Consider the following 14,935-nt stretch of genomic DNA (forward strand, 5'->3'; position numbering starts at 1 on the left):
CTCCGTGCTCAGCATAAATGAGTACACCCCCGTATAATCAGTACATTATACAGTGGGGACAAAGTATTCAGACACCGTTAAACTTTTCACTCTTTCATTGCAGCCATTTGGTAAATTTAAAAAAGTTCATTTTTCTTATTTAATGTACACTATGCACCCCATCCTGACTGAAAAAAAATACAAATGTAGAAATTTTTGCCAATTTATTAAAAAAGAAAAACTGAAATCTCACATGGTCATAAGTATTCAGACCCTTTGCTCAGTATTGAGTAGAAGCACCCTTTTGAGCTAGTACAGCCATGAGTCGTCTTGGGAATGATGCTGTGAAGATCTGAGGTTGTGGGTTGTAATAATCACCTATGCAGGTTAACGATGCAACTATTTTTATTCAATAAATCCATGGTTGTACAACAAATCCATGTAGATGGCCAACATACAATGTCCTCAGTCCATAAGTTACCAGTCTGAGACCTCCAAAACTCTAGTCCATCCATTCATCCCAGCTCGGAACCTCTTGCGTTGAAGTCACTCCAACCACTGCCTGATTCAACCACTTAAACATTATTGTTTAGCTCACAGAACAAAGCATATTCCATCACCTGAGGCTGATGTGAGACCCCCTGTGGTCACAGCTCCCCTGGGTCTACTATCTCCTTCCACACAATAGGCCTAGGCTGGTAGAACAATGAATTGATAGGATGGTTGCTTTACCCTTTACACTTAGCAGAAACAAACATTTTCGGGCCAATATACCTTGACGGCACCAAAAATCATGAAGAGATCCAGTATGAGAATAAAATATCCAATTTTATTGAAAAAAAATTTTTCAGTAAAATTTGATATTTTATTCTCATACTGGATCTCTTCATGATTTTTGGTGCCATCATGGTATATTGGCCCGAAAATGTTTGTTTCTGATATTTTGAAGTGCCAGAATATATGTGGTATTTGGACTAATTTCAAGTGCATTTACCCTTAGCAGTCTACTGTTTGGTCTTAGCCATACATAAGATCTAGCCTGCTCCTCTTCCTCTGCTTACTGTCAGTGAATGTAACATTGATTCCTGAGGATGAACTGACAAGCAAGCAAATCACTTATAAAATACAGGAAGAAAATATCTAATAAAACACGACAAAACCGGTGCTCCGTGCTGGAAAAAGTTTCTGTCTCTTAGAGCTGTGGACTCTGCTCTACGTCCTATGTCCTATAGTCTTTAGTAAACAGCCATATCCTCACAGATGCAACTAGTTTTTCACACCTGGATTTGGGAATCCTCTGCTATTTTTCCTTGCAGATCCTCTCCAGTTTCATCAGGTTGGATGGTGAACGTTGGTGGACAGCCATTTTCAGGTCTCTCCAGAGATGCTCAATTGGGTTTAGGTCAGGGCTCTGGCTGGGCCAGTCAAGAATGGTCACAGAGATGTTCTGAAGCCACTCCTTTGTTATTTTAGCTGTGTGCTTAGGGACATTATCTTGTTGGAAGGTGAACCTTCGGCCAAGTTCTGAGGTCTAGAGCACTCTGGAAGAGGTTTTTATCCAGGATATCTCTGTACTTGGCCGCATTCATGTTTCCTTCAATTGCAACCTGTTGTCCTGTCCCTGCAGCTGAAAAATACCCCCATAGCATGATGCTGCCACCACCATGTTTCACTGTTGGGATTGTATTGGGAAGGTGATGAGCAGTGCCTAGTTTTCTCCACAAATACTGCTTAGAATTATCACCAAAAAGGTCTATCTTCATCTCATCAGACCAGAGAATTTTATTTCTCATAGTCTGGGAGTCCTTCATGTGTGTTTTTGTTTTTGTTTTTTTTTACAAACTCTATGCGAGCTTTCAAATGTCTGGCACTGAGGAGAAGCTTCCGTCGGGCCGCTCTGCCATAAAGGCCCGACTGGTGGAGGGCTGCAGGGATAGTTGACTTTCTGGAACTTTCTCCCTTCTCCCTACTGCATCTGTGGAGCTCAGCCACAGTGATCTTGGGGTTCTTTACATCTCTCACCAAGGCTCTTCTCCCACGATTGCTCACTTTGGCTGGACAGCTAAGTCTAGGAAGACCTCTGGTGGTCCCAAACTTCTTCCATTTAAGGATTATGGAGGCCACTGTGGTCTTAGGAACCTTGAGTACTGCAGAAATTATTTTGAAACCTTGGCCAGATCTGTGCTTTGCCACAATTCTGTCTCTGAGCTCCTTGGCGCGTTCCTTTTGACCTCATGATTCTCATTTGGTCTGACATGCACTGTGAGCTGTGAGGTCTTATATAGACAGGTGGGTGCCTTTCCAAATCATGTGCTATCAGTTTACTTAAACACAGCTGGACTCCAATGAAGGACTACAGCCATTTCAAGGAGGATCACAAGGAAGTGGATAGCTTGTGACTTAAAGGGAACCTGTCACCCCCCCCCCATGTGTTTTTATCTAAGAGCCACCTTGTGCAGCACTAATGCTGCATTCTGTCAAGGTGGCTCTTTTAGTTGGGGTCCCTTCCACCGCTGAAAGAATCCTTTTTATAATTTGTCATTCATGCCTCTAGTTTGTCCGGGGGGCAGGTCTTTCCCCCTAGACACAGACGCCTCACAGCCATCAGTCATTTCCTCCATTCTTCTGGGCCCCGCCTCCTCTGCGTTCAGTTATTTAGCCGGCGCCTGCGCTGTGGTCTTGTTTCTTGGGCATGCGCAGTTAGCGCTGCCCTTCCACTGACATCACATGATGTCTTCCTTCTCACGCCTGCGTGGATGCGCGGCCAGAGATTCCGCCCCGCAGCCTCTTCTGATCTATTCACACTGCGGGGCGGGATCTTGGGCAAAAACGCATTTTATGTCGAATATTGTGGCACGATATATATTATACCATACCACCGGTTCCGGATAGGAATATATATATATATCTATCTTGATCCAGTCACCATCAAGTCAGCACCACATAAGCGTGAAAACTATGCTGCCACTACTGACCTCTTATAGGCTGCCACTACCGCCCTCTGATAGGTGGATCGGACACCCGTTTGGTAATGTGAATTTGGGTGGAGTACGTGGTGGATCACTCAGAATAAGAAGAACGAAGCTAGAAAATTTATAATTTTTACTCTGGACGAATCAGCAGTGTTTACAAAAGATAAAAAAGAATGATAAATACAAAATCGATAAAATACAAATATATGTATAAACAGTTATGAAATAAAAGGGATAAAAATATGAAACTTACTAAATCTCAGTCACAGGTATGATGTGTCGATAATGGAGAAGAGAGATCCCAAAGAAATGATCCAGTACACCAGCATGGTATTTAGCTGTCTCTCCTGAATCTGAATGAATGATAAAGATAGAAGTTCTTGTTTTATGCTTCGGCCATGAAGCTGCCCTCACATATGGGCTGTTTTCTGGGAGGTAGATATATCTTGGAAAGTTATCAATAACTTGCGATCTTACCATTTTTTAAAGTCCACACACGGTATGTCTGTGATTTGCTAGTGGGCAGAAATTCATTAACCAGGTTTCTGATAGCCCTAAATGCTGCAAAGCAATGACATGCATAACCCCAAGACTTGGGTATACTAATAGATCACAGACTGAATATGAGTCAACAGTGTGATGCAGCAGCAAAAAAGGCAAATGCAATTCTAGGATGTATTAACAGAAGCATACAGTCTAGATCACATGAAGTCATTATTTCCCTCTACTCCTCTTTGGTCAGACCTTATCTGGAATATTGTGTCCAGTTTTGGGCACCACATTTTAAAAAAGACATCAACAAACTGGAGCAAGTTCAGAAAAGAGCAACCAGAATGGTGACCGGTCTGCAAACCCTGTCTTATGAGGAAAGGTTGCAGGATTTGGGATTGTTTAGTTTGCAAAAGAGAAGACAGAGAGGAGACTTAATAGCTGTCTACAAATATCTAAAGGGCTGTCACATTGTAGAAGGATCAACTTTATTCTCATTTGCACAAGGAAAGACTAGAAGCAATGGGATGAAACTGAATGGGAGGAGACACAGATTAGATATTAGAAAAAACTTTTTGACAGAGTGATCAATGAGTGGAACAAGCTGCCACGAGAAGTGGTGAGTTCTCCTTCAATGGAAGTCTTCAAACAGAGGCTGGACAGACATCTGACTGGGATGATTTAGCGAATCCTGCTTTGAGCAGGGGGTTGGACCAGATGGCCCAGGAGGTCCCTTCCAACTCTACGATTCTATGATTCTAAGTGCCCAGATCCCGGAAGATACATTTTCATTTTTCTGGGACTAATGCATCTTATTAAATTTGACATTGAGTGTTATGCCTAGAGGACAGATTTTTGGTGGGAAAACACATTCAGCTTTGCTACTACTGGCAGGCAATAAAACTCGCATCCAAACTGACCATTTGCTGGAAGGGTGTGGGTGGAATTTCATAGAGAGGGAGAGGGGCTGTATGTAGAATTTGGTCCTACAGAATCCAATGGTGGGAGGAGTAGCGGGCCAGCTCTGGTTGTATACCCAGAACAATGGAAAATTCACACATGTTGCAGATTTGGTGCGTTTTTGCCATGCAGATTTGCTAGCAAGACCTGAAGCAATCCTGATGGCAGCAAATGGAATGATAAACCTGACGTGTCATGCACACGTTGAGTATTTTTGACTATCAGATTTGGAGCAGAAAATCTTCTGCTGCATGTCAATTCGGTGTGTTTTTTATTACCGTTTCTCATCCTTCACTTCACTCAAATTAGTCCAAAAAAAGCAGGGCAAAAACGCTGGCATAAATTCATTTTTCCTGCGAAGAGCTGCAGAAATGGTGCATCCATTTACTCAATGTGTGCACATAGCCTCAAGCATACAGCATTCTTTTTCACACAGAATTCTTCATCTGTAGTTCTGCTCCAGGGCCGGTGAAGCACACTGTTTTGCCCTACTTCGCCATAACCCAGCTTCCATGGCACAGTCCTGATCACTGAGTCTCTCTACTTACCCTGCGGTTTTAAGTCCTATTTCTTCCAGTACTGGCTCCCTGGAGCTATGGCTCTAGACCGCTACTAGTCCCACAAACCTTGGTCTTGTTTAGACTTGTTACCATCAACCTTGCAAGTTCAGGGTTTCTCGTGACATTCTATCCTCGGACCCTTCTCCGGAAGGTCATTGCGACTAATCTGTCACTTCTCCTCAGGATCTTACCACCCTCTTCCTTAGGTCTCCTCTTACTGTAGATCACCCTACGGCAACACTACTCACGTTACACTCTAAACTCAAACTTCAACTAACTATACACAACAAGCAGTCACTTACCCTAACACTAACCCCTCTCACTATGGTCTAGTCCCAAATATTAACGCTTACCCTACTGTCACTGTCTAAACTACAGTCAACTATCTATCTCTATTCTATCTATCTGATACATTGTGCCTTACATTGTATATTACCAGCATTACCTATTACACATTATACTATACTTAGCACAATCTACAGGGTAGGCTATTTATATGGATGCACCTAAATAAAATGGGAATGGTTGGTGATATCAACTTCCTGTTTGTGGCACATTAGTATATGGGAGGGGGGAACTTTTGAAGATGGGTGGTGGCCATATTGAAGTCGGCCATTTTGGATCCAACTTTATATTTTTCAGTGGGAAGAGGGTCATGTGTCTCGTCAAACTTATTGAGAATTTCACAAGAAAAACAATGGTGTGCTTGGTTTTAATGTAACTTTATACTTTCATAAGTTATTTACAAGCTTATGAACACTTATAAAATGTGTTTAAAAGTGCTGCCCATTGTGTTAGTGTGTCAAGAGTGGGAGAAGAGGGTTGCATTGACAATCCGTCAAAGTCCATAATCTTTGAGAAACTGTAGGCTAGGTAATTTCCAAAGGGAGCCAGCATTTATGTAGACTGTGTCCTGTCGCCTTCTCCATGACAAAGCCGAAGCCTTGCCCAGAGTCATAATGTTTCACTAGGCATGGGTGCATCTGTCGGGCTAGCTTCTCTCTATCGAGTACTTTCAGCTGAACCCGAAGCCACAGTTATCGTTTCTTCTTGGCTTGGACCACCACCTCAATACACTTTTATTGCACGGTGAAAAGTGCGTTCTCCGAGCTGACTATCTCCCCCCAACTTGAGGAAAGTACATGCGGCACTGAAGGAGAGGCCTTTGGAGTTAGGGAAGGAATTTCCGGCATAGGTGGGGGACTAGCCAATATTTGAGCCCACAAGAACTCCAGACATTTGAACTCCAGACATTTGACCTATCTGCCGGCCATGAACCAGGCTGCCGTCCATATCTCTGGCTCAGCCTTGCTCTTCACCAGCAGGCCACTCGGTCTCATCTCCTTGCTCACCATGTCCATGAGCTGGAGTAACTGTCCTCAGCTGCCCTTCTCCTTGGCCGACTCACACCACTGTGCCATCTCTCTTTTATGCTGCTTTCTCGATGACTTGCAACCCTCGAATGGCGTCGTCTCTTCTACCTTCTGAAGCCCATCATGGCCTGCCATTTACTGGGTGGAGTCCGCCCTGACTCACCATACCATTTCTCAAATGTCTCTTCCCATTTCATCTGGCCATACCTTACTGGGTGGATCCTCTCCTTCCAACTTACTTTGCGACTACGTGGGCTATCACTTTTGGTTGCGGCACTCCCCTCTGTAAGCATACCTGATGAAGGGCTGGATTCTGCTTTGAGTTTTTTTGCCTCCGTCATGCATGATGGACTATTGTCACATCATTTCTGCCACTCGCTGCCATCTTGCAGTCATTGCTCAGCACCATCTTAGACTGCTCAATGGTCGCTATCTTCCGCGTAACACAAGTCTTTCTTGCACTGCATTGCCCTCTCAGATACAAGACTCTATCTTGCAGACTACACCAAATGTAGCACAGCGGGAGCCTGCTGGCGAGTCACTCATCTTCCTTTACGCCCCTTCTCTCTACATGAAAGTGTGGTTCCTGGCTGGATGTGTTGACTTGTGCTGTGAGGGCCTTATGCCCATGCAGGCTGCATGTAGTCGGTCGTGTGGGCTGGCCAGGACCATAGGTTCCACAGTTCAGTAAAGGAGACCGTTGTTCCAACATACAACTTTTTACTGAAAGATAATTTGATAACTCAAATTTGATTCTTATTCACACAGAATCCGCCCTCTTTAGTTGTACTCCAGGCATCTCTATGCCCACTGTTTGGTCCTACTTTGCCATAACCCAGCTTCAACCACACATTTCTGATCAGAGAGTCTCTCTACTTACTCATCGGTTCCTCATCCTAATTCTTCGACTACTGGCACCCTGGATCTGCCATTTTTAGGATCCCTACTAGTTCAAAGAAACTCAGTTTTGTGTAGACTCATTACCGTCGGTGTTGCAATCTCTGGGGTCTGTGACTCCGCTTTCCATCCACATACCCTATGACTAGTCAGTCACTTCTCCTCAGGATCTCACTATCCTTGTCCTTGGGTTTCCTTTCACTGAGGATCACCTCACGGCAGCGCTGCTCATGTTACACTCTAAACTCGAACTCCAACTAACTATATACAGGAAGCAGTCACTTGCCCTAACACTAACCCTTCCCACTATGGGCTAGTCCTAAAATGAACTTTATCTTACCCTACCGTCATTACATAAACTACCGTCAACTATCTATTTGTATTGTACCTATCTTATATACTGTGCCTAACATTGTACATTACCTATAACACATTCTACTTTACTTACCACAATCTATACCACAATACATTGTATATATTGTGTAATGTGCACTGCAATGACGCAAGACCTTTTTCACATTATATCATACACCTCACTTGACTGGTGTGTTCAGGGCTAGGAGCGCTGCGGCGGCCTAGTCCACCGTCCTTACACACACACACACACACTCACACACACACGGACCATTTTTCTTTCTGAATTCTCCTATTTTTTTTCACTTATAGGAAGACATGAATCTGAATGAAGAGAAAAAGGCGCCGCTGCGGCAGAAAGATCTGGGGAGGAAGCATGAAATGGTTGTCCAGTACATATCAGCCACTGCCAAATCGGTACGTTGTGTCCCGTTACATTGTACTCTTACGCGTCTCTGGTATCGATGGTGCCATTGAGTGGTGCGGCGCCTCCTGGTTTTTACTCTCTTAATATCTGCTTTCTGCTTTTTTGGAGGGACATTATTGCTATTTGTCGTATCTACTATTCACTGTGATCAGCCCTTTCAGTACTGTTCACCAATGCCCTACATGCTGCATCTCCAGAACCTCTGGAAAAATTAAGTCTATGTGACTGATATCTATAAGGGTTAGTGATCCCTCTATGCACATGGCCCCGTACACAATGTAACAGATGTGCTACAACGTATCATTGTGTATATGTGTTGCATTGTTTCCTTCGCTCTCTGACATTACAGCCTCTGGTCCACCGTGACTCCGCCTTCAGCTTCCAGGCTCTCGCTAGCATGTGGCGGACGCGTCTCCGTATTCTGGGATGTGACCCTTTCATGGCATGGAGCCAGTAAGATGGTGGCTGATCCAGCTGTTCTCCCATGGAGCCTGGGGAAGGAGGTGATGGTGCTTCTCCCTGGGGCTTCGTGCGCAATCACATGGCAGCCATGACAGCAGAGCTATGTGTAATTTTGTAAACAGCCTTCAGATGACGATTCTGTGTCTGGGCCGATTGTATCAGGGTCTCGCAGGGGAAGTGACGCCGGAGTAGAAGAGAACCTTTTGCCCCTTTCTCACCACAGCTCTATCTCTGCTTGCAGTCAGTGAATTACACAGAACTAACCGTTCTGCATTTGCTACATATGTATCCAGTGCAGACAATCATCTGAGGCTTTGTTACAATGTATCAGCGGGTCCAGATCATTGCCTATATAACAGGTGGACGCTTTGGATGTGACTGACAATTTTTACCTTTATATGAAAACAATGTCTCCATTCACTGACAGTAAGCGGAGATGTATAAAGTGTCTCCAGTCGATCTTTAACTCTTTATCTTCTGATGTATTTACTTTTGTGCCCGCTTGTTTCCCAGAATAAGATATCCACATGCCCCATGTAGGGTGAAGATGATGGGAGCGTGAAGAGTCGCAGGGTTTAGATAATAGCTGCGCTCACCAAGTTCTGCTATGTCGCATGCGGAGGCTGCAGGCTGGCACATAGCACTGGGTGACACGCTGCCAGGCAAGGACATGGCTTCTCTGCAGGGCCCTGGTGTCCGGACAGATGATGCAGAGTTCACGCTGTCATTCTGCTTTCTTTCATGCTTAGTGCAGCGATTTCCCTGCAGTCCTATGTAAAACACAGAGGAGACAGGGACAGAACAAAGATGGTTCAAGCCTAAATCCAAAAATGGCTCCATCTACACAGTCCTATCCCAACGAGCCTCACATGAAGTCAACAGCCGATAGTGTTGGGACTATCCTATCGCCCCCCACAATGTGACAATGTACTGTAGATCCCAATGTCTGCTGCCCCACAATAAAATCTACGCTGCAAACTGCGCTCTGCCACTAATGTCCTCGTACAGACACAGTGGAGTCAAGAGCAAAACATGGTATGTAGTTATATAGGTTGGAAAAAGCCTCCACTCAATCAGGTCCTCCCTGTCTCCAGCAGCTCCAATAATGCCATTTGCTGTGAGAAGTCTCTGGCCATCTATAAAAGCGGTTAGTGTCGGCCATTACTACCTCTTGTGGTCGGCATTCCACAGACTGACTGCGCTAACTGAAAAGAATCCTTTCCTATTTAGCTGCTGGAATCGCCCTTCCTCCCCCCGTAATGAATGCCCCCTGGTCCTTTGTAAAGAATAGTAGAGGCCTTTATCCCATGTAATATAGGAGAGGTCTCTATCCCTTGTAATATAGGAGAGGCCTCCATCCTGTGTAATATAGGCCAGGTCTCCACCCATGTAATATAGGCCAGGCCTCCATCTCGTTTAATATAGGCGAGGCCTCCATCTCGTTTAATATAGGCGAGGCCTCCATCTCGTTTAATATAGGCGAGGCCTCCATCTCGTTTAATATAGGCGAGGCCTCCATCTCGTTTAATATAGGCGAGGCCTCCATCTCGTTTAATATAGGCGAGGCCTCCATCTTGTTTAATATAGGCGAGGCCTCCATCTCGTTTAATATAGGCGAGGCCTCCATCCTGTGTATTAGAGGCGAGGCCTCCATCCTGTGTATTAGAGGAGAGGCCTCCAATCCTGTGTATTAGAGGAGAGGCCTCCAATCCTGTGTATTAGAGGAGAGGCCTCCAATCCTGTGTATTAGAGGAGAGGCCTCCAATCCTGTGTATTAGAGGAGAGGCCTCCAATCCTGTGTGTTAGAGGAGAGGCCTCCAATCCCGTGTGTTAGAGGAGAGGCCTCCAATCCCGTGTGTTAGAGGAGAGGCCTCCAATCCCGTGTGTTAGAGGAGAGGCCTCCAATCCCGTGTGTTAGAGGAGAGGCCTCCAATCCCGTGTGTTAGAGGAGAGGCCTCCAATCCCGTGTGTTAGAGGAGAGGCCTCCAATCCCGTGTGTTAGAGGAGAGGCCTCCAATCCTGTGTGTTAGAGGAGAGGCCTCCAATCCCGTGTGTTAGAGGAGAGGCCTCCAATCCCGTGTGTTAGAGGAGAGGCCTCCAATCCCGTGTGTTAGAGGAGAGGCCTCCAATCCCGTGTGTTTAGAGGAGAGGCCTCCAATCCCGTGTGTTTAGAGGAGAGGCCTCCAATCCCGTGTGTTTAGAGGAGAGGCCTCCAATCCCGTGTGTTTAGAGGAGAGGCCTCCAATCCCGTGTGTTTAGAGGAGAGGCCTCCAATCCCGTGTGTTTAGAGGAGAGGCCTCCAATCCCGTGTGTTTAGAGGAGAGGCCTCCAATCCCGTGTGTTTAGAGGAGAGGCCTCCAATCCCGTGTGTTTAGAGGAGAGGCCTCCAATCCCGTGTGTTTAGAGGAGAGGCCTCCAATCCCGTGTGTTTAGAGGAGAGGCCTCCAATCCCGTGTGTTTAGAGGAGAGGCCTCCAATCCCGTGTGTTTAGAGGAGAGGCCTCCAATCCCGTGTGTTTAGAGGAGAGGCCTCCAATCCCGTGTGTTTAGAGGAGAGGCCTCCAATCCCGTGTGTTTAGAGGAGAGGCCTCCAATCCCGTGTGTTTAGAGGAGAGGCCTCCAATCCCGTGTGTTTAGAGGAGAGGCCTCCAATCCCGTGTGTTTAGAGGAGAGGCCTCCAATCCCGTGTGTTTAGAGGAGAGGCCTCCAATCCCGTGTGTTTAGAGGAGAGGCCTCCAATCCCGTGTGTTTAGAGGAGAGGCCTCCAATCCCGTGTGTTTAGAGGAGAGGCCTCCAATCCCGTGTGTTTAGAGGAGAGGCCTCCAATCCCGTGTGTTTAGAGGAGAGGCCTCCAATCCCGTGTGTTTAGAGGAGAGGCCTCCAATCCCGTGTGTTTAGAGGAGAGGCCTCCAATCCCGTGTGTTTAGAGGAGAGGCCTCCAATCCCGTGTGTTTAGAGGAGAGGCCTCCAATCCCGTGTGTTTAGAGGAGAGGCCTCCAATCCCGTGTGTTTAGAGGAGAGGCCTCCAATCCCGTGTGTTTAGAGGAGAGGCCTCCAATCCCGTGTGTTTAGAGGAGAGGCCTCCAATCCCGTGTGTTTAGAGGAGAGGCCTCCAATCCCGTGTGTTTAGAGGAGAGGCCTCCAATCCCGTGTGTTTAGAGGAGAGGCCTCCAATCCCGTGTGTTTAGAGGAGAGGCCTCCAATCCCGTGTGTTTAGAGGAGAGGCCTCCAATCCCGTGTGTTTAGAGGAGAGGCCTCCAATCCCGTGTGTTTAGAGGAGAGGCCTCCAATCCCGTGTGTTTAGAGGAGAGGCCTCCAATCCCGTGTGTTTAGAGGAGAGGCCTCCAATCCCGTGTGTTTAGAGGAGAGGCCTCCAATCCCGTGTGTTTAGAGGAGAGGCCTCCAATCCCGTGTGTTTAGAGGAGAGGCCTCCAATCCCGTGTGTTTAGAGGAGAGGCCTCCAATCCCGTGTGTTTAGAGGAGAGGCCTCCAATCCCGTGTGTTTAGAGGAGAGGCCTCCAATCCCGTGTGTTTAGAGGAGAGGCCTCCAATCCCGTGTGTTTAGAGGAGAGGCCTCCAATCCCGTGTGTTTAGAGGAGAGGCCTCCAATCCCGTGTGTTTAGAGGAGAGGCCTCCAATCCCGTGTGTTTAGAGGAGAGGCCTCCAATCCCGTGTGTTTAGAGGAGAGGCCTCCAATCCCGTGTGTTTAGAGGAGAGGCCTCCAATCCCGTGTGTTTAGAGGAGAGGCCTCCAATCCCGTGTGTTTAGAGGAGAGGCCTCCAATCCCGTGTGTTTAGAGGAGAGGCCTCCAATCCCGTGTGTTTAGAGGAGAGGCCTCCAATCCCGTGTGTTTAGAGGAGAGGCCTCCAATCCCGTGTGTTTAGAGGAGAGGCCTCCAATCCCGTGTGTTTAGAGGAGAGGCCTCCAATCCCGTGTGTTTAGAGGAGAGGCCTCCAATCCCGTGTGTTTAGAGGAGAGGCCTCCAATCCCGTGTGTTTAGAGGAGAGGCCTCCAATCCCGTGTGTTTAGAGGAGAGGCCTCCAATCCCGTGTGTTTAGAGGAGAGGCCTCCAATCCCGTGTGTTTAGAGGAGAGGCCTCCAATCCCGTGTGTTTAGAGGAGAGGCCTCCAATCCCGTGTGTTTAGAGGAGAGGCCTCCAATCCCGTGTGTTTAGAGGAGAGGCCTCCAATCCCGTGTGTTTAGAGGAGAGGCCTCCAATCCCGTGTGTTTAGAGGAGAGGCCTCCAATCCCGTGTGTTTAGAGGAGAGGCCTCCAATCCCGTGTGTTTAGAGGAGAGGCCTCCAATCCCGTGTGTTTAGAGGAGAGGCCTCCAATCCCGTGTGTTTAGAGGAGAGGCCTCCAATCCCGTGTGTTTAGAGGAGAGGCCTCCAATCCCGTGTGTTTAGAGGAGAGGCCTCCAATCCCGTGTGTTTAGAGGAGAGGCCTCCAATCCCGTGTGTTTAGAGGAGAGGCCTCCAATCCCGTGTGTTTAGAGGAGAGGCCTCCAATCCCGTGTGTTTAGAGGAGAGGCCTCCAATCCCGTGTGTTTAGAGGAGAGGCCTCCAATCCCGTGTGTTTAGAGGAGAGGCCTCCAATCCCGTGTGTTTAGAGGAGAGGCCTCCAATCCCGTGTGTTTAGAGGAGAGGCCTCCAATCCCGTGTGTTTAGAGGAGAGGCCTCCAATCCCGTGTGTTTAGAGGAGAGGCCTCCAATCCCGTGTGTTTAGAGGAGAGGCCTCCAATCCCGTGTGTTTAGAGGAGAGGCCTCCAATCCCGTGTGTTTAGAGGAGAGGCCTCCAATCCCGTGTGTTTAGAGGAGAGGCCTCCAATCCCGTGTGTTTAGAGGAGAGGCCTCCAATCCCGTGTGTTTAGAGGAGAGGCCTCCAATCCCGTGTGTTTAGAGGAGAGGCCTCCAATCCCGTGTGTTTAGAGGAGAGGCCTCCAATCCCGTGTGTTTAGAGGAGAGGCCTCCAATCCCGTGTGTTTAGAGGAGAGGCCTCCAATCCCGTGTGTTTAGAGGAGAGGCCTCCAATCCCGTGTGTTTAGAGGAGAGGCCTCCAATCCCGTGTGTTTAGAGGAGAGGCCTCCAATCCCGTGTGTTTAGAGGAGAGGCCTCCAATCCCGTGTGTTTAGAGGAGAGGCCTCCAATCCCGTGTGTTTAGAGGAGAGGCCTCCAATCCCGTGTGTTTAGAGGAGAGGCCTCCAATCCCGTGTGTTTAGAGGAGAGGCCTCCAATCCCGTGTGTTTAGAGGAGAGGCCTCCAATCCCGTGTGTTTAGAGGAGAGGCCTCCAATCCCGTGTGTTTAGAGGAGAGGCCTCCAATCCCGTGTGTTTAGAGGAGAGGCCTCCAATCCCGTGTGTTTAGAGGAGAGGCCTCCAATCCCGTGTGTTTAGAGGAGAGGCCTCCAATCCCGTGTGTTTAGAGGAGAGGCCTCCAATCCCGTGTGTTTAGAGGAGAGGCCTCCAATCCCGTGTGTTTAGAGGAGAGGCCTCCAATCCCGTGTGTTTAGAGGAGAGGCCTTCATCCCGTGTTATGATGTATTGGTCCAATTATAATCTCTGTGGTGTTACATAGGACTGCAACAAATATATATTTTTTGATTGAACTGAATAAAACCATTCAATGGCAAATTCAGAGTAAAGTAAAGGAACGATGTCTCACAACATGTCCCCTCCTGTTGGTGCCATTAATATTTTCAGCTATTTACATACTTAACTGCAGAAAACAGCTGGCATATTATCAGCCACTCACTGTTGCTTGTTGGTTTTGTTGCCCTTCTATATATAATGCATGTGTCCTCATCGTCCGATGGATCAAACCTAAATGTCTCCTTCTTGTAGAGAATTAACGATGAGTGCGGCCGAGGTTACACACTGCGTCCACCAGACGCGCCGTCTGAGTCTAGTGTCATTATCACGAATGCTAATTTTACCCATAGTATCATCATCACTAATACTATTACTCCTGATATTACCCGTAGTATCATCATCACTAATACTACCACTCCTAACATCACCCGTAGTATCATCATCACTAATACTACCACTACTAATATTACCTGTAGTATCCCCATTACTAATACTACCACTCCTAATATTACCGCAGTATCATCATCACTAATTCAATAAGTAATATAAGGAGTAGTAGTAGTATTAGTGATGATAGAAACAAAGAAAAAAGAGCCATGCCCACAGAATTGAGAACACCCAATATTCGGTAAATAATATATGTAATTTTATTGATTAGCAAAAACACATACCAAAAAACAACACAGACTCAATAAAAACATTTAAAAACGAACAATGGTAAAATATCCAGTTACGCCCATGATGTGGCAGTAACTAACCCACACTAGATCCAAATCAGAAATGTATATAACATAATGTGGCTAAAACACAATATGATAGGATACCAATGGGAACAATCATATAGGTGCAGCCCTATAAAAAAAAAGTATATCTGTA

General features: G+C 46.8%; 1 protein-coding gene across 7 annotated transcripts in view; it reads left to right on the forward strand.

Annotated features, from left to right (window-relative positions):
• DIAPH2 (diaphanous related formin 2) overlaps nt 1–14,935 on the forward strand; it is a 1,634,550-nt gene that overhangs the window by 75,280 nt on the left and 1,544,335 nt on the right. For all 7 annotated transcript variants that reach the window (XM_073589842.1, XM_073589844.1, XM_073589848.1 and 4 more), the window contains one exon: nt 7,897–8,001. In XM_073589842.1, the coding sequence (XP_073445943.1) occupies nt 7,897–8,001 (105 nt within the window). The remainder of the gene's footprint in view (nt 1–7,896; nt 8,002–14,935) is intronic.

This window comes from Dendrobates tinctorius, unplaced genomic scaffold, assembly GCF_039654945.1.
Source record: "Dendrobates tinctorius isolate UK_male_01 unplaced genomic scaffold, ASM3965494v1 ptg000114l, whole genome shotgun sequence".
NCBI classification, from domain to species: Eukaryota; Metazoa; Chordata; class Amphibia; order Anura; family Dendrobatidae; genus Dendrobates; species Dendrobates tinctorius.